General features: G+C 45.3%; 3 protein-coding genes across 16 annotated transcripts in view; all 3 read left to right on the top strand.

Moving 5' to 3' along the window:
• Kmt2a (lysine methyltransferase 2A) overlaps positions 1-11,159 on the top strand; it is an 84,015-nt gene extending 72,856 nt beyond the window's left edge. For all 7 annotated transcript variants that reach the window (XM_058577160.1, XM_058577159.1, XM_058577158.1 and 4 more), the window contains 5 exons: positions 3,523-3,701; positions 3,854-3,957; positions 4,721-4,804; positions 5,227-5,356; positions 6,209-11,159. In XM_058577160.1, the coding sequence (XP_058433143.1) occupies positions 3,523-3,701; positions 3,854-3,957; positions 4,721-4,804; positions 5,227-5,356; positions 6,209-6,484 (773 nt within the window). In that variant the 3' untranslated portion in view covers positions 6,485-11,159. The remainder of the gene's footprint in view (positions 1-3,522; positions 3,702-3,853; positions 3,958-4,720; positions 4,805-5,226; positions 5,357-6,208) is intronic.
• Positions 11,160-11,730: 571 nt separating this feature from the next.
• Ttc36 (tetratricopeptide repeat domain 36) lies at positions 11,731-15,643 on the top strand. 2 transcript variants are annotated; one of them, XM_046438651.2, is made up of 3 exons: positions 11,757-11,948; positions 12,882-13,070; positions 15,326-15,643. In XM_046438651.2, exons 1-3 carry the CDS (start codon positions 11,831-11,833, stop codon positions 15,586-15,588), a joined length of 570 nt encoding a protein of 189 aa, XP_046294607.1. In that variant the 5' UTR covers positions 11,757-11,830; the 3' UTR covers positions 15,589-15,643. The 2 variants fall into 2 exon arrangements, with proteins under 2 accessions (XP_046294608.1, XP_046294607.1); XM_046438652.2 differs by lacking the exon at positions 12,882-13,070 and having other exon boundaries at positions 11,731-11,948.
• A 113-nt stretch (positions 15,644-15,756) lies between these two features.
• Positions 15,757-20,246, top strand: Tmem25 (transmembrane protein 25). 7 transcript variants are annotated; one of them, XM_046438639.1, is made up of 10 exons: positions 15,757-15,880; positions 16,396-16,487; positions 16,761-17,072; positions 17,461-17,751; positions 17,961-18,092; positions 18,338-18,368; positions 18,508-18,626; positions 18,737-18,823; positions 18,943-19,023; positions 19,098-20,246. In XM_046438639.1, exons 2-9 carry the CDS (start codon positions 16,418-16,420, stop codon positions 19,014-19,016), a joined length of 1,116 nt encoding a protein of 371 aa, XP_046294595.1. In that variant the 5' UTR covers positions 15,757-15,880; positions 16,396-16,417; the 3' UTR covers positions 19,017-19,023; positions 19,098-20,246. The 7 variants fall into 7 exon arrangements, with proteins under 7 accessions (XP_046294595.1, XP_046294594.1, XP_058433148.1 ...); XM_046438638.1 differs by having other exon boundaries at positions 16,393-16,487; XM_058577165.1 differs by lacking the exon at positions 15,757-15,880 and adding an exon at positions 15,996-16,020.
• The last annotated feature ends 1,361 nt before the right edge of the window (positions 20,247-21,607 follow it).

The following is a 21,607-nucleotide window of genomic DNA, read 5'->3' as shown; positions in this document are numbered from 1 at the left end:
TGCAAGGCAAGCACTCTACCAACTGAGCTAAATCCTCAGCCCTTACTTATAAATTTTTTAAAAATTAGCTCAATTACATTTAATTTTTTAAAAGAACAGATGGCAAATGAGTTAAGAAAAAGTTAGGATTTTCCTGGGTGCCCGGCTTCTTCTTCTCACTCTGCATATTCCCTGGGCTTGTTCAGCAGTTCCCATGTTCTCACATTGTACCTGTGATTCAATCCTTCTACTGTTCCACCATTCCCCAGAGCTCAGCTCAGACAACTCCATTCAATTCTGACATCCTTATTTTCTTCATCATTCCCATCTGTTTTTTCTTCCCCAATATTTTCTCACCTGTAATGTTAAGATACCTTATAACTAGTGCCTCAGACTCCCTTTTCTCCTTCTGTATAGTATTTGTTGTCATCAGAGGAATCTCAAAATCCTCTTACTGTTTACAAACATACTGGTTGTAGAACAAAATCTTCATATCTCTCTCTCTCTCTCTCTCTCTCTCTCTCTATTTATTTATTTTTAGTTGTTGATGGACCTTTATTTTATTCATTTGTTTATATGTGGTGCTAAGAATCGAGCCCAGTGCCTTACACATTTGAAGCAAGTGCTCTACCACCGAGCCACAACCCCAGCCCCAAAATCTTCATCTCTTTAAGTATTTGTTTTTAATAAATAGGTATTGAACATCTGTGATGTGCCCAGCACCATGGTGAGCACTAAGGATATAATCCTGTGTAGAAGTAGATTGGCCCTGCTCTCCTGAGGTTTCCAGTTTGAATCCTCACATGATAAGATCCTGCTCAGCCTGCACCATCTGTTCGGCCTAAGCTCTCACCACTTTCCTCACCATTCAGGGTCCTCTGTTCAGATCCATCAGTGTGTCTTAATGTGTGGTCTGAAAATGTGGATCAGAATCTCAGGGCTTAGGGCTGAGAAAGCTGAATTTTTAACCTGTGTACCCTAATAATTATTACTATGTACATTACATGTTTTCACATTAGCATACCATGGTTCATGCAGTTCCCCCACCAGGAATGGCCTGCTCTCCTTCATCTCTTGTCTTCCCCAATTTCCCTTTTGTGCTTGACAAACTCCTATTAATCCTTCAAGTTTCTGCTCAGAGTCACCTCTTTGTCCTTTTTTGACCATTATGTTCTGTACATATGGAAACTCCAACTCTTAAGTGATTTAAACAGTAAGATAATTTATCATCTTGCATTACAAAAAGTCCAAAGCATCAGGATCAATTGATACAATAGTTTGAGTAGTGAGTGCATGTAAAAGATTACAACATAATTGTAGACTTCATAAAATCTGTAACTTAGTCTATACTAAATTTATTTATTTGTTTATTTATTTATTAAAACCTTTTTTTTTTTTAAGAGAGAGAATGAGAGAGAAAATTTTTTAATATTTATTTTTTAGTTTTCGACGGACACAACATCTTTGTGTGTATGTGGTGCTGAGGATCGAACCTGGGCCGCACGCATGCCAGGCGAGCGTGCTACCGCTTGAGCCACATCCCCAGCCCTAAATTTATTTTTAATTATTTTTTCTTGAGCAGGGGGTGAAGCTTGATTACACTTATAGAATACATTATACTTAACATGTGTGAGGCCTTGAGTTCAATCCCCAACATTAAAAAATGGAGATAAAAAGTATTTATCTTCTATAATAAATAACCTTATCTTTTAACTGTAATTTTTTTTCTTGTCATCTCCCCCATATTGCTGTAACTTTTTTTACTTTAACTTTTAGAGCTTAATACATGTTATACAGCTGTATTAAAAATATTTTTCTCCATATTCTTATTCTTTAATTTTTTTCTATTTTAAAATTTTAAAAGGTTTTGTGTTAAAAAAACTATATATAGGGTGGGGTTGTGGCTCAGGGGTGGAGCACTCGGCTAGCATGTGCGAGGCCCTGGGTTCAATCCTCAGTACCACATAGAAATAAATAAAATAAAAGTATTGTGTCCAACTACAACTGAAAATTAAATATTTAAAAAAAAAAAAAAAGACTAGGGCCTGGGGATATAGCTTAGTTGGTAGAGTGCTTGCCTCGGATACACAAGGCCCTAGGTTCAATCCCCAGCACCACCAAAAAAAAAAAAAAAAACTATATAAACACACACATCACCACAGGCTGTTTTCCACCTTCATATCTTGTCCTACTGGAAGTACTTAAGGGCAGTAACACATGAAGCTATCCTTTTTTTTTTTTTGTGAGAGCAATACCTTCTGGAATGCCTTCTGAGGGGCCTACCTGAGGCTGTTTTAAAATTAACTTTTTTTTTTTTCTTTATAAGTAGGAATCCAGTCCAAAATAACACTAAAAATTATAGGAGAGTAAATGCATAGACCAGTAATCGTCATTTATTATCATTATCAAGTATTCTGTACTGTACATAATTGTATATGCTATACTTTTATGTGACAAGCAGTGCAGTAGGTTTGTGGAGATTTGCATCACCACAGACATGGAACATGGCACTATGATGGTTGTTATGTTAGCTGCTTTGTCATTGGAGGGTAGGAATATTTCAGCTCCAATGTAATGTCAGGAGACCACCATCATATTTGGCATCAAATGTGTTGTTTTGGGGGCTGGGGTGCAGTGGCAGAGCGCTTGCCTAGCTTGTGTGAGGCTTTGGGTTTGATCGTCAGCACCACATAAAAATAAACAAATAAAATAAAGGCATTCTGTCCATGTACAACTACAAAAAAAAAAATTTGTTGTTGACTGAAGCATTGTGTGGTATTTGACTACTGATTGTTCCCTCTAAGAGCTCCCACAATACTTTCTACTAAAGCTTTACATTTTTCACCTTGTGTGGTTTGTGCACATATCTAAAACTGAGCAAAAAACAAAGAAGCTATTAAGTGTGTTACTCCCTGCATTCACTATACATCACAGAAAAGTTCTGTGCTGTTAGGGATGTGGCTAATGTTCCTTTCAAAAATTATTGAGATACCTGTGTACATATCAGCTTACATGTGTACTCCATTGCTTATAAATAAAAATGGAATTGTATTTGGAGTTATACAAAATCTTGACACACTAGCTCTTTGATCTTGGGTGTATTAAATTCTGAGACTAGGTCTACTCCCCTTAAAATGAAGTTAGTATTGAGCTGAGGGTATAGCTCAATGGTAGAGTACTTGCCTGTTATGCACAATGCCCTGGGTTCAATCCCTAGTATCACAAAATAGCAGCAGCAGCAGCTAGGAACTCCTGCCTTGGGTGGCTATTATGAGCATGAAACAGTATAATGCATGTCTCATTTCTGTGTATAGAGCATATAGAAAACAGTTCAGTTTGGTGGCATACTTTTTCCCTTAGCCATCTATCATGAACGTTTTCAGTATTGATAGATCTGTACCAGCATTATTTTAACAGCTATCTAATGCTGATTTCTTGAGCATACTCTGGCAGAGTTTCTCTCTACACAGGCATTTCATTAAAGTTCTGTGCAGTTTCCTGTTGGCTGCATGCCTCACCATCTAGGTGCCTTTTGTTCTACAGGTGTTAACGGTTTGAGGATGCTGGGGATTCTCCACGATGCAGTTGTATTCCTGATTGAGCAGCTATCTGGTGCCAAGCACTGTCGGAATTATAAATTCCGTTTCCACAAACCTGAGGAGGCCAATGAACCCCCCTTAAACCCTCATGGCTCAGCCAGGGCTGAAGTCCACCTGAGGCAAGTTTCTTTTTTTGTGGAAACAGTTTGGAGTTTTCTAATGATACAGTTATTTCCCCATGCACTCTGAGATTTCCAGTGATGATACCACTGTCTTACATACTACTTTATTAAAGCATTTCTCTAAATATGTTTTGATCTTTTGACTCCAGGAAGTCAGCATTTGACATGTTTAACTTCCTGGCTTCTAAACATCGACAGCCACCTGAATACAACCCAAACGATGAGGAAGAGGAAGAGGTACAGCTAAAGTCAGCTCGGTAAGTCTTACATGGAGAGGGTACCCTTCTTTCCTTTTACCTAAGTGTTTCAGGGCACTGTGTAGTTTTTCATGAATCACAGTTTCCTGGCTACATTGAAGAAGACTGAAGCAGTAATAGTAACAAGCTAGTAAAGAGAGGAATATAAGTTAGAAGAAACTTAATAATTATAAGGTGCATATTTTCTTTCTTTTTTTATTTTTAAAAATATTTATTTTTTAGTTGGACACAATTTCTTTATTTTTATTTATTTATTTTTATGTGGTGCTGAGGATCAAACCCAGGGCCTGCCTTGCACATGCTAGGCGAGTGCTCTACTGCTGAGCCACAATCCCAGCCCTCTTTTTTTTTTTTTTAAGAAGCATATTTACTTTATAGTCTGTGCTATCAGTTTTAGATGTCTCACCATAGTCATCATGGTCAGAAAATACTGTTGTGTATATTAAAAATGGGCCTCAGCCAGGCATGTAATCCTAGTGTCTCAGGAGGCTGAGGCAGGAAGATTGCAAGTTCCAGGCCAGCCTCAGCAATTTGGTGAGACCCTGTCTCAAAACAAGAAATAGAAAGGGTTGGGGATGTGACTCAGTGGTAAAGCACCCCTGGGTTTGATCCCTAGTACTAAAAGGGGAGGAGTGCATTTTATTAGGCGTTTATTATGCTTGGCATTGATCAACCAGTATATTCATATTCTCTAGAATACTTTGATTCAAGACAGAAAACATTTCCTGAAGAGAATTCATTAGTAATATGCCTTGTCTTTTAGGAGGGCAACTAGCATGGACCTGCCAATGCCTATGCGTTTCCGGCACTTAAAAAAGACATCTAAGGAAGCAGTTGGTGTCTACAGGTATGGCTAAAATCCTAGAAATAATTACAGAAAACTAATAAAAGTTTTCTAAAATAAAGAGGATCAAATGCTGGACTTACCTTCTTCATTCAGCAAGGTTTTTATAGATATTTTTAACTAAACCTGATATCCTGGGACCTGGCACTCCTTGTGTTGAACAAGGAACTTGACATAATTAGACTGCTACTACTTCTAGTGGGATACAGAATGGAGAAATTTTTAATCTTTGCCCATCCATTGGCATAGCTAATACATAAATCAGGTGGGATCCAAATCTTTTTTTTCTCTCTCTCTCTTTCTCTCTCTCTCAAGTGTCTGTCTTTCCTGCAGAACTAATAGGTCTAGAGTTCCCAATTGTTTGTTCATTCACTTAACCTTACTTGAAGCTCTGTGCCTGCTCTTTGTTCCACCTTCTGTCCTAGGTCTCCCATCCATGGCCGGGGGCTTTTCTGCAAGAGAAACATAGATGCTGGAGAGATGGTCATTGAGTATGCTGGCAACGTCATCCGCTCCATCCAGACTGACAAGCGGGAGAAGTATTATGATAGCAAGGTGAGGCTTCCAGAGTACTCTCTTAGTTCTTTCTTTTATTGTAGGAAGTCACTATCAACTGTCCCATAAGGAATTCTGTATTCTATCAGTTCAAAAACTTTTTTAAAAAGCATTTTAAATCTCTGAAACTTATAATGGGCCCTATAAAAGTTCAGAATCCACTTTAAGGATTAGTACACAGAGATTCTCTCTGAAGATTTGTCTGAGTGTATCCCAGGATTAAAAGCACATAGGTAGGGTGACACAGTGCATACCCCTGTAATCTCAGCAAATTAGGAAGCTGAGCAGGAGGAGTGCAAGTTTGAGGGCAGCTAGGGCAATTTAACAAGACCTTCCCAAAATAAAAAGTCCCAGGGATGTAGCTCAGTGGTAGAGTAACCCCTGGGTTCAATCTCCCATACTGGGGGTGGGAGAGTACATAGCTACATAAGTTTAGGTTTATCTTTCCTGTGAAGACATTAAGAAACCTCTAGTCTAGTACCTGTAGTCTGGGAACCCCTCCTGGAAGTATTGAAGGGTATGAACAGAGAGAAATCTGGATAAGTTAGTAAAAAACCTGCTCATCAGTGGCTGTGGCTGAGGCAGGAGGATTGCAAGTTCCAGGCCAGCATCAGCAACTTAGACTGTGTCTCAAAATAAAATTAAAAGGTGGGGGTGGGGGGGTGGGGAATGGAATGTTGCTCAGTAATAGAGCACCCCTGGGTTCAATTCACAATACTGCAAAAATTAAGAAAAGGACGGGGAATGTAGCTCAGTAGGAAGAGTGCTTACCTAACATATGCAAAATTTTGAGTTCAATCCTAGCACCAAAAATAAATAAATAACAAATTCTTCTTTCTCCTGTGTGTATAGGGCATTGGTTGCTACATGTTCCGAATTGATGACTCAGAGGTGGTAGATGCCACCATGCATGGAAATGCTGCACGCTTCATCAACCACTCATGTGAGCCTAACTGCTACTCTCGGGTCATCAACATTGATGGGCAGAAGCACATTGTCATCTTTGCCATGCGTAAAATCTACCGTGGAGAGGAACTCACTTATGACTATAAGTTCCCCATTGAGGATGCGAGCAACAAGCTGCCCTGCAACTGTGGCGCCAAGAAGTGCCGGAAGTTCCTAAATTAAAGCTGCTCTCCTCCCCCTGTGCTGGAGTCCTAGGACCCAGGGCCATCCAAAGCAATGCTAAGGCCTTTTCCAGCATCTAGGAGCTCCAGGATTGAGCGGGCACAATTGAGGGGCCTCCGTGATGGCTTCACACCCTTATGTCCCATATTCACATCATTATGTGATCGTAGTCCTGGGGAAGAGAGGAGGTCTTGAAGATCCTTGATTGGCTTTTTCCTAGGGCCCCCCGTTTGCTATTAAAAGTGGGAAACAGGTTCCCTAGGAGATTTGTCTGGAAGGAGCCTATAGAGGGTTAGTTATATGGTAGATGAGGCCTGAGCATCTCAGAGAACAAGTTGTCATCCTTGTCTTGGCCCTTTCCCAAGCACTATAAGTGAGGGGTCAGGCAAGACCCCAGATGCAGGGCTGGTTGGATACCTAATAGTTTGCTCATCAGGCCCCAAGTGTGGCCGTCTGTTGAACAAATAGAGAAGGTCTGGTGATTTTTCCCTACTATCTTCCCACTTAAGAGTTCACTTCCAGTTGGGAGACAAGATTCCTAGCACCTCTGGTGTCAAAAGGCTGTCTTGGGGTTGTGCCAATTAATTACCAAACATTGAGCCTGTGGGCTTTGAGTGGGAGTGTTACCCCAGTGAGCCTTATCTCAGCCAATTACCTTTCTTGACAGTAGGAGCGGCTTCCCTCTTCCATTCCTTCTCTTCACTCTACTTTCTTCCCTTTCCCTGTCCTTCATCCCACTGCTTTCCATTTCTTTCTGGGTGGTAGGGGAGATTGACTCCCTGCTCAAGGACACTCCCTGTTGGGCGTAGGATGTGCCTACAAAAAGTTCCCTGAGCCTGTAAGCACTCCAGGTGGGGAAGTGGACAGGAGCCATTGGCCATAACCAGACAGAATTTGGAGAAGTTTTCATAAAGCTCCTCTGAGAGTTTTAAAGAAATATATGTAGCATGATTTTTTAGAAGAGGATAAAGGTTATTTAAATAGGATTTGATCATGCAACAACCAGAGTGTCACAACCAGGACAACCCCTGGGCCCCATTCCTAGGGCATGGTTACTTTGTTTTCCCCTTGTTAAGACATAGGAAGACTTAATTTCTAAATGGTCAGTGACCAGTTGACGGCAGAACACTAATCAGATTTCCAGGCCCAAAACTTGGGGACTAGACCACCTTGTGTTGAGGGACCTCTGCCACCTGTGCGCAATCCATGGATGAAGTAAATTAAATGACACTACTGCCCTGATTACTCCTTAGGATGTCGTCAAAATAGCATCAAATGTTTCTCCTCTTCCTTCCCCCAAGACAGTCCTGAACCTGTTAAATTAAGTCATTGGATTTTACTCTGTTCTGTTTACAGTTTACTATTTAAGGTTTTATAAATGTAAATATATTTTGTATATTTTTCTATGAGAAGCACTTCATAGGGAGAAGCACTTATGACAAGGCTATTTTTTAAACCGCGGTATTATCCTAATTTAAAAGAAGATCGGTTTTTAATAATTTTTTATTTTCATAGGATGAAGTTAGAGAAAATATTCAGCTGTACACAAAGTCTGGTTTTTTTCCTGCCCAACTTCCCCCTGGAAGGTGTACTTTTTGTTGTTTCATGTGTAGCTTGTTTGTGCCCTGTTGACGTAATGTTTCCTGGGTCTGCTCTTTGACATAATGGAGAAGGAAGGTCACCCAGCTCCATTAAGCCACTCCCCTCCTTCCACACTGAAGCTCCTCAAAAGGCTACTGTAGTATGTTAACACACCAGTTTCTTCTCTTCTTTCCCACACTGTCCCTCTGTCTCTGGCACTGACCCCAGAGTAGTGAAAGGCAGTGCTCTTTTGCGTTGTCCCTCATCTTTACTACTTCAGAGTTAGCAACTAACAAGTTGAATGCACCTTGACATTCTTCATCACCATCTGCCTCATAGATCACCTCCTTTCCTTTCCCTCTGCCCACCAAGTCCTCATATCTGCAAAGAACCCATTGATTCCCTTGTGCCCTCTTTTGGGGCAGCCCGTTGAAACTGAAGCACAGTCTGACCACTCACGATAAAGCAGATTTTTCTCTGCCCCTGCCACAAGGTTTCAGAGTAGTGCAGTCCAAGTAGAGGCTGGGGCACCCTTTTCTTGCCACAAGAAGCCCATTCCTCTGTTAAGTCTAGCAAAGCAATACGACTCAGCCCAGCACTCTCTGCCCCAGGACTCATGGCTCTGCTGTGCCTTCCATCCTGGGCTCCCTTTCCTTCTGTGACCTTAAGAACTTTGTCTGGTGGCTTTGCTGGAACATTGTCACTATTTCCACTGTCATGCAGGGGAGCCCAGCACTGTGGCCAGGATGGCAGAATTTCTTGTCATCGTGGAGAAGTGCCAGCAGGGGACTGGGGAAAAGCACTCTACCCAGACCTCACCTCCCTTCCTCCTTTTGCCCATGAACAAGATGCAGTGGCCCAAGGGGTTCCACTAGTGTCTGGTTTCCTTTATTATTGCACTGTGTGAGGTTTTTTTGTAAATCCTTGTATTCCTATTTTTGTTTTTAAGAAAAAAAAAAAAAAACCTTAAGCTGCATTTGTTACTGAAATGAATAATGCACTGATGGGTCATGAATTCATCTTGAGAAAGACCCAAAGGCCAGTCTGAGGGTGGGGGAAACTCAGCTAAATAGACCTAGTTACTGCCCTGCTAGGCCATGCTGTACTGTGAGCCCCCTCCTCCTCCTCTTTCTATAATCCCAAACCCTGAGGTCAGGGGAGGAACCTACACCTTTCCTTCTCCTGCCAGCTGCAGATGGTTTGCCTTGCCTTTCCACCCCCAACCGTCAACCACAGAAATGAGAAATCCCTCTTAACAGCTCAGCCTTGAGTCCATTGCCAAAATGTCAGCATACCTGCCAGCAACTTGGAGGATAAGCTAAGGTTTCCCTGTGGGAGGGAATGAGGCAAAACAGCATTTCTATCTCCAAAACATGTCATGAGTTTGTTTAGAAAGTGACCAAGGGAATTTCTGCACAGAAATGCAGATTGAGGAATTGTGGTGGGTCATTCCCAAGAATCCCCCAAGGGGCACCTCAGATCCCTAAGGAATAACAGCTGCAAACCTGGTCAGTTCTCAGTGAGAGCCAGCTCACTCAACGCTTTGCTGCTAGAACCTGTTGTGGCTGCATTTCCTGGTGGCCAGTAACAACTGTGTAACCAGAATAGCTGCATGGCACTGACCCTTTGGCCGGAACCTGGTCCCTTGGCTCCCTCTGTTGGTACCCACCATGTCCAACACAACCCCTCTTCCTGTTTTTAGACCAGTAACAAGAATTAAGGGGAAGCCCTGGCACTATAAGTTTTCATCCAGACTCCTTTTGCCAGGACCCAGCCCACCACCCTGTTTCCTCTGTCAACGTCCCCCCCCCCCCCCCGCCAATGCAGTGAGCGCCATGCAGCCATCTTGAGTTTAAAAAAAAAAAGAAAAAAGAAAAAAAAATACAACAACACACACACATACACACACACACTTTTAATGAATGTATCTTTCTAAAGGACTGACTTGTTCAATCAAATATCTGAAAATACTAAAGGTGAAAACCTTGTCAGATGTTAACTTTTAAGTTTGATTTGGGATTCTTTTTCATATAAACTAAGTTGCTTTTGTTTTTAAGGAAAAGCGGGTCATTGCAAAGGGCTGGGTGTAATTTTGTTTCATTTCCTTCATTTTAAAGCAATACAAGGTTATTGAGCAGATGGTTTTGTGCCGAATCATGAATACCAGTCAAGTCTCACACTCTGAAAAACTTGCAACCTTTTTGTTTGTTTGGTTTTCAAATAAATATAAATATGATATATATAGGAACTAATATAGTAATGCACCATGTAACAAAGCCTAGTTCAGTCCATGGCTTTTAATTCTCTTAACACTATAGATAAGGATTGTGTTGCAGTTGCTGGTAGTGGCAGGAAAACATCAGGCCAGCGTTCCTCTGATTCTCTAATGGGGAACCCCAAACCACAAAGGGACGATAAAACAGGCCATTCCTAGGATCAGAGCGATGCAGAAATGGTGTCACCTGGATTTTCCTGCCCATGAACGTTGCCAGTCAGCACCTGTGCTCCTTGTTTCTCTATTTTTGGTTATGAATGTTGGGGTTACCACCTGCATTTAGGGGAAAATTGTGTTCTGTGCTTTCCTGGTATCTTGTTCCGAGGTACTCTAGTTCTGTCTTTCAACCAAGAAAATAGACTTGTGGTGTTTCTTTTATTGAACTTTTAACAGTCTCTTTAGTAAATACAGGTAGTTGAATAATTGTTTCAAGAGCTCAACAGATGACAAGCTTCTTTTCTAGAAATGAGACATTTCTTGACAACTTTATCATGTATAACAGATCTTTTGTTTCGTTTTTTTTTTTTTTCCTTGTGTTCTTCCAAGCTTCTGGTTAGAGAAAAATAGAAAAAAAAAAAAAAAGGAAAATGTGTCTAAAGTCCATCAGTGTTAACTCCCTGTGACAGGGACGAAGGAAAATACTTTAATAGTTCAAAAAATAATAATGCTGAAAGCTCTCTACGAAAGACTGAATGTAAAAGTAAAAAAGTGTACATAGTTGTAAAAAAAAAAGGAGTTTTTAAACATGTTTATTTTCTATGCACTTTTTTTTATTTAAGTGATAGTTTAATTAATAAACATGTCAAGTTTATTGCTGCACATAGTTGAACTTCCTTTTGGCCTTGATGGGTGGAGAAAGGGGGAGAGGTGTGGACTGTGACCTGATCACAGAGTACCTTCCACAGGGCTATGTTTTAAGATGGAATCACTGAATCGTTCCTTAAGATGGAATCACTGAATCGTTCCCCATAGCCACCTTCAGGTCCCACACACACTGGTTCTCTAACTGCAGGATTTTATTCCCTTAGCAATGATGTGTGTTCAGGACCCAATTTAACATTCTGAATATGAGCAAGGAGTCAAGAGGACAAGGGAATAGTTCTTTACTTTCTACATATCCCCCCTCTTTTATCCAGGGGAGGTCAAACAAGACTTCTAAGATAACTGTGAATATAATAAAATAAAAACATTTCAGCACTTTCTCTTTGCTCCACTCCACCTTAAGGCTGGAACTAGATTTGTTTATTCTGTGTTGGGGGCTAGGTTCAGTTGAGAAATAATTATACAAATTCTGCCATGCCAGGGGTTGTTAACCCCAGGCCAAGGGGGGTGAGCTGACACATCAAAGCTAAGGAATGAGAGACATTCCTCATGGGGGTGGTCCCCAGGCAGAGCTTCCCCTTTTATATAAACTGCCTGCAGAGGCTCAGCCCTCATTCCTTCTTCCCTCTTATCCTGAGTCACCTTTTGGAACTTAGGCATTGAGCACCATGGGGACCCCAAATGATCAGGCTGTGTTGCAGGCCATCTTCAACCCTGATACCCCATTTGGAGATGTTTTTGGGTTTGACTTGGGAGAGGAAGCAGAGAAGGAAGAAGCAGATGAAGGTGAGCATTTGACCTTGGTGTGCGACACTTCACATAAGCTGGCCCACTACCCCCACCCCCCTTCCCATGATGAGAGAGGGAAGTGATAATGCGGGGCTGCTTGTTCCACCCCTTGGATTATGGTTTGAGATTCAAATCAGAAGCTGACGGATTCCTTAGTGTCCCAAGAAGTGGGGTTGGCAACAGAAACTGTCAAAGAGAAGAAGGCCAAGGTTTCTCAAGTCCATTACCCCTCAAACCTCTGAACTTACCACTTACTTCTTTCCATATCCAGGCTTAATAGTCTTGAGTGATATTAAACTCTCAAATCTTTGCTATAACAATGTTATCCTCCATGAAATGGAGGGCAGAAGTAGGGCAATGGGTAGGGGTTGAGTTTCATGATTCCAAGAAGCACTTGTTAAATGTTCTTACTAGCTAACTCTTCTGCTGAGGGAGTGCATCCTCACTGGTCCCTAGTGGAGAACTGATCTTATTTCTAGAAAAAGAAGCCTAAGCCTTACTGAAACTTCATGGTAAAAATTAAGAGTATTTTCACCATCTGGTAATGTCCTGGCAGGCTTTGAGTAGGAGGCAGTAAAGCAGAGCTGAGGACAGACTGAAGAGCCAGAAGAATCAGGGTTCAAATTCAAGCTCTGCAACTCAGGGACTATGACTAGTTACTGACCTACAGGTAAAGGAGTTTGGTCTTCATTCTCTTGGCCATGGGTAGCCATCTGAGGTCCCTTTCCCAGGTCCCTTTGAAACTAAGTGCTTACTCTCAGACTTGGTGACCTCAGCTCCACTACCACAAACAATGAAATTACTCCTGCTGTGACACACCCAATCATTTCTGGCTCAGGTCTCCAGATTCCGAATTCTGAGAGGCTTTTTGTTGTTGTTCTCAACTGCACATCGATCCTGTATCCCCACCTGGCTTCTTCCCTGGCACAGATGGAGTTTTCCCTGGAGCACAGCTGGAGCAATCTAAGGCCCTAGAGCTTCAGGGAGTGATAGCAGCAGAGGCTGGCGACTTCAGCACAGCCCTGGAAAGGTTTGGCCAAGCCATCTGCCTGCTGCCTGAGAGAGCCTCAGCCTACAACAATCGTGCCCAGGCCCGGAGGCTCCAGGGAGATACGGCAGGTGAGGGGCAATGCCCAGGAGCCTCTGCAGAAGGGGACCCTGAAGAGCACAGACAAATGAATTGGTTGTTGATGGGGGAACAGGGACCAGGAGTCATCAAATCCCTCTGGAGCTGGTGTTCTTACCTAAAAAGCCTGAGATGTGGTATGGGCCCTGTAATCTCAAGGCCATTGTGAAAGAAGAGATTGCATTCCATTCATTAATTTAAGGAACATTTAATGAGAGCCTACTGTGTGACCCTAGGCTATGTTGAGAACATAAAGATGCATTATTTGGGTCTGTGCATCGCTGTATACCTGTAATCCCAGCTACTCAGTAGACAGAGGTAAGAGGATCACAAGTTTGAGGTCAGACTCTGCAATTTAGAGAGCCCCCGTGTCAAAATTAAAATTTAAAAGGTCTGAGGATATAATTCAGTGGTAGAGTACTTGCCTAGCATATGGAAGACCCTCAGTTCAATTTCCAGTACTCTAAAAAGAAGAAAAAGATGTGCTATTAAGAGCTAACATTTATATAGTAGTTACTACTGCTAGGCATTAAACACTTCACACATAGGTTATAATAAGATATGTACTATTGTTATCCCCATTTTCAAAATGAAACTAAAGCATGCAGAGATTAACTTGCCCAGTATCCCCTAGCCAGGAAGTGGCAGAGCTGGGACTTAAACCAGGTGGTAGGTACTTTTTTTTTTTTTTTTTTGTGGGTACCAGGGATTGAACTCAGGGGCACTCAACCACTGAGCCACATCCCCAGCCCTATTTTGTATTTTACTTAGAGACAGGGTCTCACTGAATTGCTTAGTGTCCAGCTTTTGCTGAGGCTGGCTTTGAACTCACGATTCTCCTGCCTCTGCCTCCCAAGACACTGGGATTACAGATGTGTACCACTGTGCCAATGGTTGGTTCTTAACCCTGCATGATACTGCTCCTCAGGAGCTCACTCCAGCAGGCACAGCAGATGTGTAATCAGGTTACTGGCACGGCAAATTCAAGAAGGGTCAGCATGGGACCTGTTCTCCAACCAAAGTTTTGAAGAATGAGTGGGAGTTGTGGGAGTTAGCTGGGCAAGTGGGAAGGCTTCAGAAAAGGTTACTGTCTGCAGGGACCCTGAAGGCATGCATAGGTTCCCTCTGGAGAATTTCAAATCTCCAGGCTGTCTGGAGCAGGAAGTGGGCTGGGAGTGTCTGACCAGCCCTCATAGGACTGAGTCTTGAAAACATGGGTTTCACTGTAGGAGGGTTGTTGGTGGCGACTAGATCAAATCAGCTGCTTTCAGTCACTCCAGCCAGAGTGGGAACAATGGGACAGAAGGGGTCATGTTAGGGACCAGAAGTCAGGCTGATGAAAAGGTGGAAACTACAGAAGCCTAGCAAGGAGCTTAGTGATTCTTAGGACTAGTGGTGGTGGAGGAGTTCCTGGGGTCAGGAATACCAGGTTTGAGAATTTGGACTACATTCTGGGAACAATGGAGAATTCCCCCACAGCCCCCTTTTAGTGTTCAATCCAAGTATTTTATGAGAATATTAACAAAAACACTGCAGGATAGCTCTGGCTCCATGACCTCCTTCCAAAGAAATTAAGTACAAAAATACAGATCATAGAGATAATCAAAACATGGAAATAAAGAAGCAAGAACCTGATTGTTTTGTTGTAATAGTTTTGTGGTACTGGGGCTAGAACCAACGCTTTGAACATGCTAGCAAAAGTACTCTACCACTGAGCTACATCCCCAACCCTGGGAGCAGCTGTTCTGAAGTGTGCAATGGAAAAGAGAAGGGAAAAAAAGCCAACAAAAGGAAAAGCCTAAGAAACAGTTGTGCAGCTAATGACGTTTTTAAACTCTGGGATTTAGAGTCAGTGACACACACAGTAAATGTTTTGTAACTTATATGTGAAATGAACAACCCACTATTTGGGGAGTCAATAGGACAGATTCACTAATAATGGTGAGCAAAGTCCTCCACTCATGTTTCGGTGTAACTATGGTGGAAAAATAATAAGAATAAGGCAAAACATGAACTTCGTACCAGCTCTGCCCCTAAGTGGTGGTGCAGTCCAGGACAAGTCTTCTCAGTCCTTCCAGGCTTCATCTGAGTAATAGGAACAACAATCCCCTCCAATCAGCTCAAACATTTGCCCAACCTCAGTGATGATCCCGGTTTTTTTTCTCCCAACCGCGCTGCAGCAGGTGGGCGGGGGCTCGCAAGCCAGGCTGCCAGGCCGCGCCAATAACCCCTGCTCACCCAACCACAGGTGCTCAGGCGGACCTGGACCGCGCCCTGGCGCTGAGTGGCGGCCGGGGTCGCGCCGCCCGCCAAGGCTTCGTGCAGCGAGGGCTCCTGGCGCGGCTGCAGGGCCGAGACGACGACGCCCGTAGGGACTTCGAGCAGGCGGCACGGCTGGGCAGTCCCTTCGCGAGGCGCCAGCTTGTGCTGCTCAACCCGTACGCCGCGCTGTGCAACCGCATGCTGGCAGACATGATGGGGCAGCTGCGCAGTCCCCGCAACGGGCGCTGAACTCGTCAGTCCGGGGACGGGAGGGGGCCTGAATCAATAAAGCTGCGGAGCCTCACCCATTGCACCTGCTTCTGCTTCTGCGTCCTACCCACGCGCCCACGTGAGGGGAGGCGGTACTGAGGTGGACCCCTCACGGGCCCTGAGCACGTGCCGAGCAGTGAAAGAACGGCCGCCCACCTGCCCGAGGTCGGGCATTGATTGGCTCTGCCTGGCGCAGGCCCCGCCCTCTCAGAGGACCGCGGTGCTCTGCAGACCTGAGCAGTTGCTCTGGCTGCACTCGGGAGGGAGCCAGGTGAGCTGCCTGAGAGGCGGGGGAAGGATGCTTCAGCGATCCCTGCCTCCGGCATCCGAGTCCACCTGAGCAATCAATCGGAATGGGGAAAGGGGTATAGGACGAGAGATGGGAGGAGGAACGCGGCAGGAGAGGACTGGGTCGGGAGAAGGGCGATCCCTTTGGGGGAGGGGCATATGTAGACGCTGTGTGTGTGTGTGTGTGTGTGTGTGTCTGTGTTGCGCTGTTGCGCGCGCATATACGTATGGTGCGGCTGCACGGTTGATTTTTGCTTCTGTGTATTTGCGGATGTATGCTGTTTGTCTCTGGCAGTTCAGTGCTGGATTCTGCGCTCGTAGGGTATCCAGGTATGTGCCTTTGGGCTTTGCTGAAGGTGCCGCGCCACCGAGAGCCAGTCTACATTCATGTTTGCGTGCATGGGCCTTTTTGGTTTGGGAGAGTAAATTCCTGAAAGAATTGCTAGGCCTGTCGGCTTTTATCTGGCTGACACCAGGCCTGCCCCCTTCTCTCAGCAGCCTGGGCCCAGGCCCGGCCACCATGGGGCTGCCTCAGGGCCCAGCTACCCTCCCGCACACACTGCTGCTCCTGCCAACCCTTCTGAGCTCAGGTACATCCCTGTATATTCCTTGGCCAAGCACTTCTGGAAATTAGAGACCCATCCCTCCCCTCCTTGCCTGCATCTAACATTTGGGTACCCACTCCAGAGCCAGGTGCCCCCCCTCCCACTGACCCACCCTAGGTCCAGCCAGTCCCTAATGAGAGAAACCAGGTGCCCTGTTTTTTTGGCCTGTTGCCCCTCAGCTAGGGAACCTTATCCTAGTCACAGCACAAAACCAGCCCTTCTCCCAGTTCCTTCCAGAGGCTGCCTGCTGTGTTCCAGGTTGGGGGGAGTTGGCGCCACAAATTGATGGTCAGACCTGGGCTGAACGGGCACTTCGGGAGAATGAACGCCATGCCTTCACCTGCCGGGTGTCAGGAGGACTTGGCACTCCCCAGTTGGCCTGGTACCTGGATGGACAGCTTCAGGAAGCCAGCACCTCAAGACTGCTGAGTGTGGGCGGGGAGGCCTTCTCTGGAGGCACTAGCACCTTTACTGTCACTGCTCAGCGGGCCCAGCATGAGCTGAATTGCTCCCTACAGGACCCAGGCAGTGGCCGGTCAGCCAACGCCTCTGTCATCCTCAATGTGCAATGTGAGTGTCCCTGGGGTGGGCAAGAAGAAAGGTTCCTGGTCCCCCAACAGCCATGGGGAAGCTGTTGCACAGAACTTTTAACAAACACTTGTCATTTTGCAAATATTAACTCACTTTATCCTCACAGCAATCCTATAGGGATTATTACTATTTGTATTACCATTTTACAAATGGGAAAACTGAAGCACAAAGTGGTTAAGCAGTTTGCCCACGGTTATAAAAGTTGTAAGAGACAGGGCCAGGATTCAAGCATAGGCCTGGCCATCCTGTTTCTCAGTGCCTTGGCTAAAGAGAGGTTCAGGCCTCTGGCTCCTATCTGGATTCGAGAACAAAGGGCCAGAATATGAAGGGCTGTGGTGAGAGCGTACTGTTCTCTGTTTTGCACTAGTTAAACCGGAGATTGCCCAGGTTGGAGCCAAGTACCAGGAAGCTCAAGGTCCAGGCCTCCTGGTTGTCCTCTTTGCCCTGGTACGTGCCAACCCACCAGCCAATGTCACCTGGATCGACCAGGATGGGCCAATAACTGTCAACACCTCTGACTTCCTGGTGCTGGATGCTCAGAACTATCCCTGGCTCACCAACCATACTGTTCAGCTGCAACTCCGCAGCCTGGCACATAACCTCTCAGTGGTGGCCACCAATGATGTGGGTGTCACCAGTGCCTCGCTTCCGGCCCCAGGTGAGCTTTGCTAACAACTGACCCAGCAAAGCTTCAGGTGGGCACAGGGATCATGGTTCAGAAATGGGAGGACTTGATGCCCTTTGGGTGGGTGCTATGAATGAATTGTCCCAGCCATCTTGGGTAAGGAAGACAGAGTAGTTCAGTTTATGGTGTCTCAAGGTTGGGGGTGCTACCCATTTGGAATCTAACCAATGGACAACCTGCAGGACTCCTGGCCACCCGGGTGGAAGTGCCACTGCTGGGCATCGTTGTGGCTGGAGGGCTTGCCCTGGGCACCCTAGTAGGATTTAGCACCTTGGTGGCCTGCCTGGTCTGCAGGAAAGAGAAGAAGACCAAAGGTAGGAGCAGTGGGGCAGAGGGTGGCTGGAGGAATGGCAGGAGGTTGGGGGGTGAGCACCAGGGACAGCCAGCAGGTGGAGCTGGGCAGAACAGGTCATCTCTGGCAAGTGGCAGAGCACTCTGGTCTTGGGGCCAAAATTAGGCATTGAAATCACTTTTCTGAGGATCAGAGGTGAAAGGGCAGGAGGGCAGAACCCAACAAGGGTGAGTACACTGAGAATCAGTGAAGTTTCTTTCTCCACAGGCCCCTCCCGGCGCCCATCTCTGATTTCTAGGTAACTCTTCATGGGACTGGATTGAATGGGCTGAACCTAAATACAGGCTGGGGACTGGTGGGGACCTGGAGTTCTTAGGAGGCCTGGAATGGGCCTCAAAGCAGGAGCCAGTGGCTGCTGACAACAGCACATGTCTCAGCCTTTGTACATCCTGTAGTGACTCCAACAACTTGAAACTCAACAATGTGCGCCTGCCACGGGAGAACATGTCCCTCCCATCCAACCTTCAGCTCAATGACCTCACTCCAGATTCCAGAGGTACATCCAGGAATGACCCTACTTTATCTTCAGAAGTGCTTTGAAAGAGGGGTTAGGTTCCATGAAGCACACCCCTCATCCTGGGCACGACCCCCTTTGTTTTTAAACAGGGAAACAAGCAGACCAGCCAATTGCTCGCAACAGCAGCCGGCCAGAGCTTCTGGACCCTGAGCCTGGTGGCCTCCTCACCAGCAGAGGTACTGGGGAAGGGCCTGCCATTTTCCTCTTCTTTAGTCAAGCCCTGTACTGTGCCAAGGACCAAAGAGTGCCAAGGGCCATCCAGAACTGAGTCCTCTGGGCATCTTTGACCCCACAGGCTTCATCCGCCTCCCAATGCTGAGCTACATCTATCGAGTGTCCAGCGTGAGCAGTGATGAGATCTGGCTCTGAGCTAAGGGTGAGATGGGAGTTCCCCACCCCACCCCAGCCTCTGGACACCCTGAGCACCCTAACCCCCTGCTCCTCTTCCAGGTCATCCTCTGCCTGGCTATACTGCTAGCATGAAGAGGCCATGCAGCTGCCACTTGCTGGGTCTCCTCTCTGGGGTCCCCTGTTGTTCATGCACAAGATATGCTTCACTGGGATATGACCCATGGAGCACAGGTATCATTGGCAAGACTGCCAGCCAGAACTAAGCCCCTGTGCCAACTCAGGTTGGGTGCCTACACGTGATGACTGGGCCTTAGCAAGTGGCGCTCTGGCCATGTGTGTTCAGGTATCACCCAGCATCCAAGCGTGGCTACATGCCCCGTATCAGTACCCCTTAGCACCTTGTACAGTAGGCATGGGGGAGGCCCTGCATGTCCTGGATGTCCTTTCTGTGCTATGCAGCTCTGTTCCCTCAGGAACATCTCGTACCCTGCCTGCTGCATAGAACCAAACTGCCCTTTGCACAGGAGCCAACCCCTGGCCCAGGGGCCCTGGCCAAGGACAAATTAGTCCCTTTTGCTGCATACATCTCTGCCCTTCTCTGTTCCTTTGCCCCACCTCCTCTTGGGCATCACAGGTTATACACTGGACCCTCTTCAACGGGCATTAGACTTCCCCATTGGCCTGGCTTCCAGTGATGTAGTGCCAGGTGTTAGCACAAGTCGGGAAGGAAGAGTGGTCCCCAGGATAGCAAGTATGGTGGTGCCCAGAATAACAAGAAGCTATGCATCATTTTTTACAGTGTTAGCACTTTAAGCACATCCCCTCGGGGAGGGGGCAAGAGAGGGCCCCAAGGCCCTCTTGGCTTCCCAAAATTTGGCCTTCCTGTTATTCACTGTGAGTGTCCTGAGCCCTCAGGATTGACAGTTTTCTCTCAGCGTAAACCTCCCCCACCCGTGGGATCCCAGCTGTGACCAACCCCTGGCTGCTCCACCAGAAGGAATTCACTGATCCCGCCCAACCTCTGTTGTTTAGTAGATGGTCACAGTGGGCACAGAAGATTTAGGGGTAGACCACATATCCCCAAATGTTCCAAGAATGCTTTGAAAAGCAACATGGAAATAACCAGAAATTACCAAGATGCAGAATATATTTTTCCCTTGTTACTATCTTGTTTTGTGATTTTTCTCATGTTACTGCCTAGGACTGTGCTTGGCACACAGTAAAATTCAATAAACTTGACTGAATGAATGTCTCTATTTATTTCATTTGACTTTTTTTTTTTTTCTACTTTGGTGGCATTGGGGATGGAACCCAGAACTTTTGCAAATGTTAGGAAAGTACTCCACTCCTCAGCTACATTTCCAGCTCGTCAAACATGTTTTTAAATGAAAAGAAAAAGAAAAACAACTTTTTTTGTAGTGCTGGGGATGGAACCCAGGGCTTTGTGCATGCCAAGCAAGTGCTCTACCACCTAGCCTTTCCCCTAGCCCTTACATGAAGTCTTTAAGTCACAAAGTAGAGAAAATACAGCATGCACCTTTGTATGTATCAGGAACAATGGATCGGAATCTGCTAATTCAGTGTTTGCAGTGACATTATAGAACATAAAAATCATGAGTAAGAGAAATGACTGAATTTATGAGTGCTGAGTCTCAGCTCTAACAGGGACATCTGGTTATTCCTTAAAAACATAATGGAGGGGCTAGGGATGTAGCTCAAGTGGTAGCGTGCTCGCCTGGCATGCGTGAGGCACTGGGTTCGATTCTCAGCACCACATAAAAATAAATAAATATATATTTAAAAAAAAAAACAAAACACCCTAATGGAGCATTTGAGTTCCTATCAAAGGATATAGACAAGAGAGGTGTAGGGTGAAGGGTGAGGGAAGGGATGCAGAGCTTCCATGCCCTCTCCAGGCATGCTACCTTCCAGGAATTTCCATTTGTTCCAATATTTGGAAGCTTTCTCAACCCTGTCCTTTGGGTTTTTATGGAGACTTCATTGCATTGGCATGCGTGAAATATAGACAATTGTGCTGGAAGTGATTTAGACAAAAAGGGTAGGATCATGCAGGTGCTGTGGTACACACCTATAATCCCAATGACTCCAGAGGCTGAAGCAGGAGGATCACAGATTTGAGACCAGCCTCAACAATTAAGTGAGGCCCTAAGCAACTTAGCGAGACCCTGTCTCAAAACAGAAAATAAAGGGGATGGGGATGGGGATGTGGCTGAGTGATTGAGTGCCCCTGGATTCAATTCCTGTTTCATTAAAAAAAAAAAAGGGGTGGCTATGACCCAGTGCAAACAAACTGGGTGGGAAAACCTAGCAAGGCTTGTCTTCAGATTCTTTAGTATTCCTTCCTTGTGAGTAACTGGCAGAATCTTCGGAAATGGATGTTTTAACATCTACCATCAGCCAAGTTAGGTCAAAGCATTTAAGACTACATTTCCATAATCTGCCTTAGGTAAGACAAATTCAGTTTCTGTGGCCTGCCTTGGGAAGAAAAAGGAACAGGTGAAAGGAGGACAGGCGATCAGAGAGGAGAGACTTGAGGGCTAAAGCCCTCAACATTATTCTAGTCACTTAGGAAATAATAAGGGCAATAG

This window comes from Marmota monax, unplaced genomic scaffold, assembly GCF_021218885.2.
Source record: "Marmota monax isolate L192 unplaced genomic scaffold, Marmota_monax_Labrador192_F-V1.1 WCK01_AAM20220418_F8-fsc00081, whole genome shotgun sequence".
Classification (NCBI taxonomy): domain Eukaryota; kingdom Metazoa; phylum Chordata; class Mammalia; order Rodentia; family Sciuridae; genus Marmota; species Marmota monax.
Note: the sequence above shows the minus strand (reverse complement) of the source record. Positions and strands in the feature narration are given on the sequence as shown.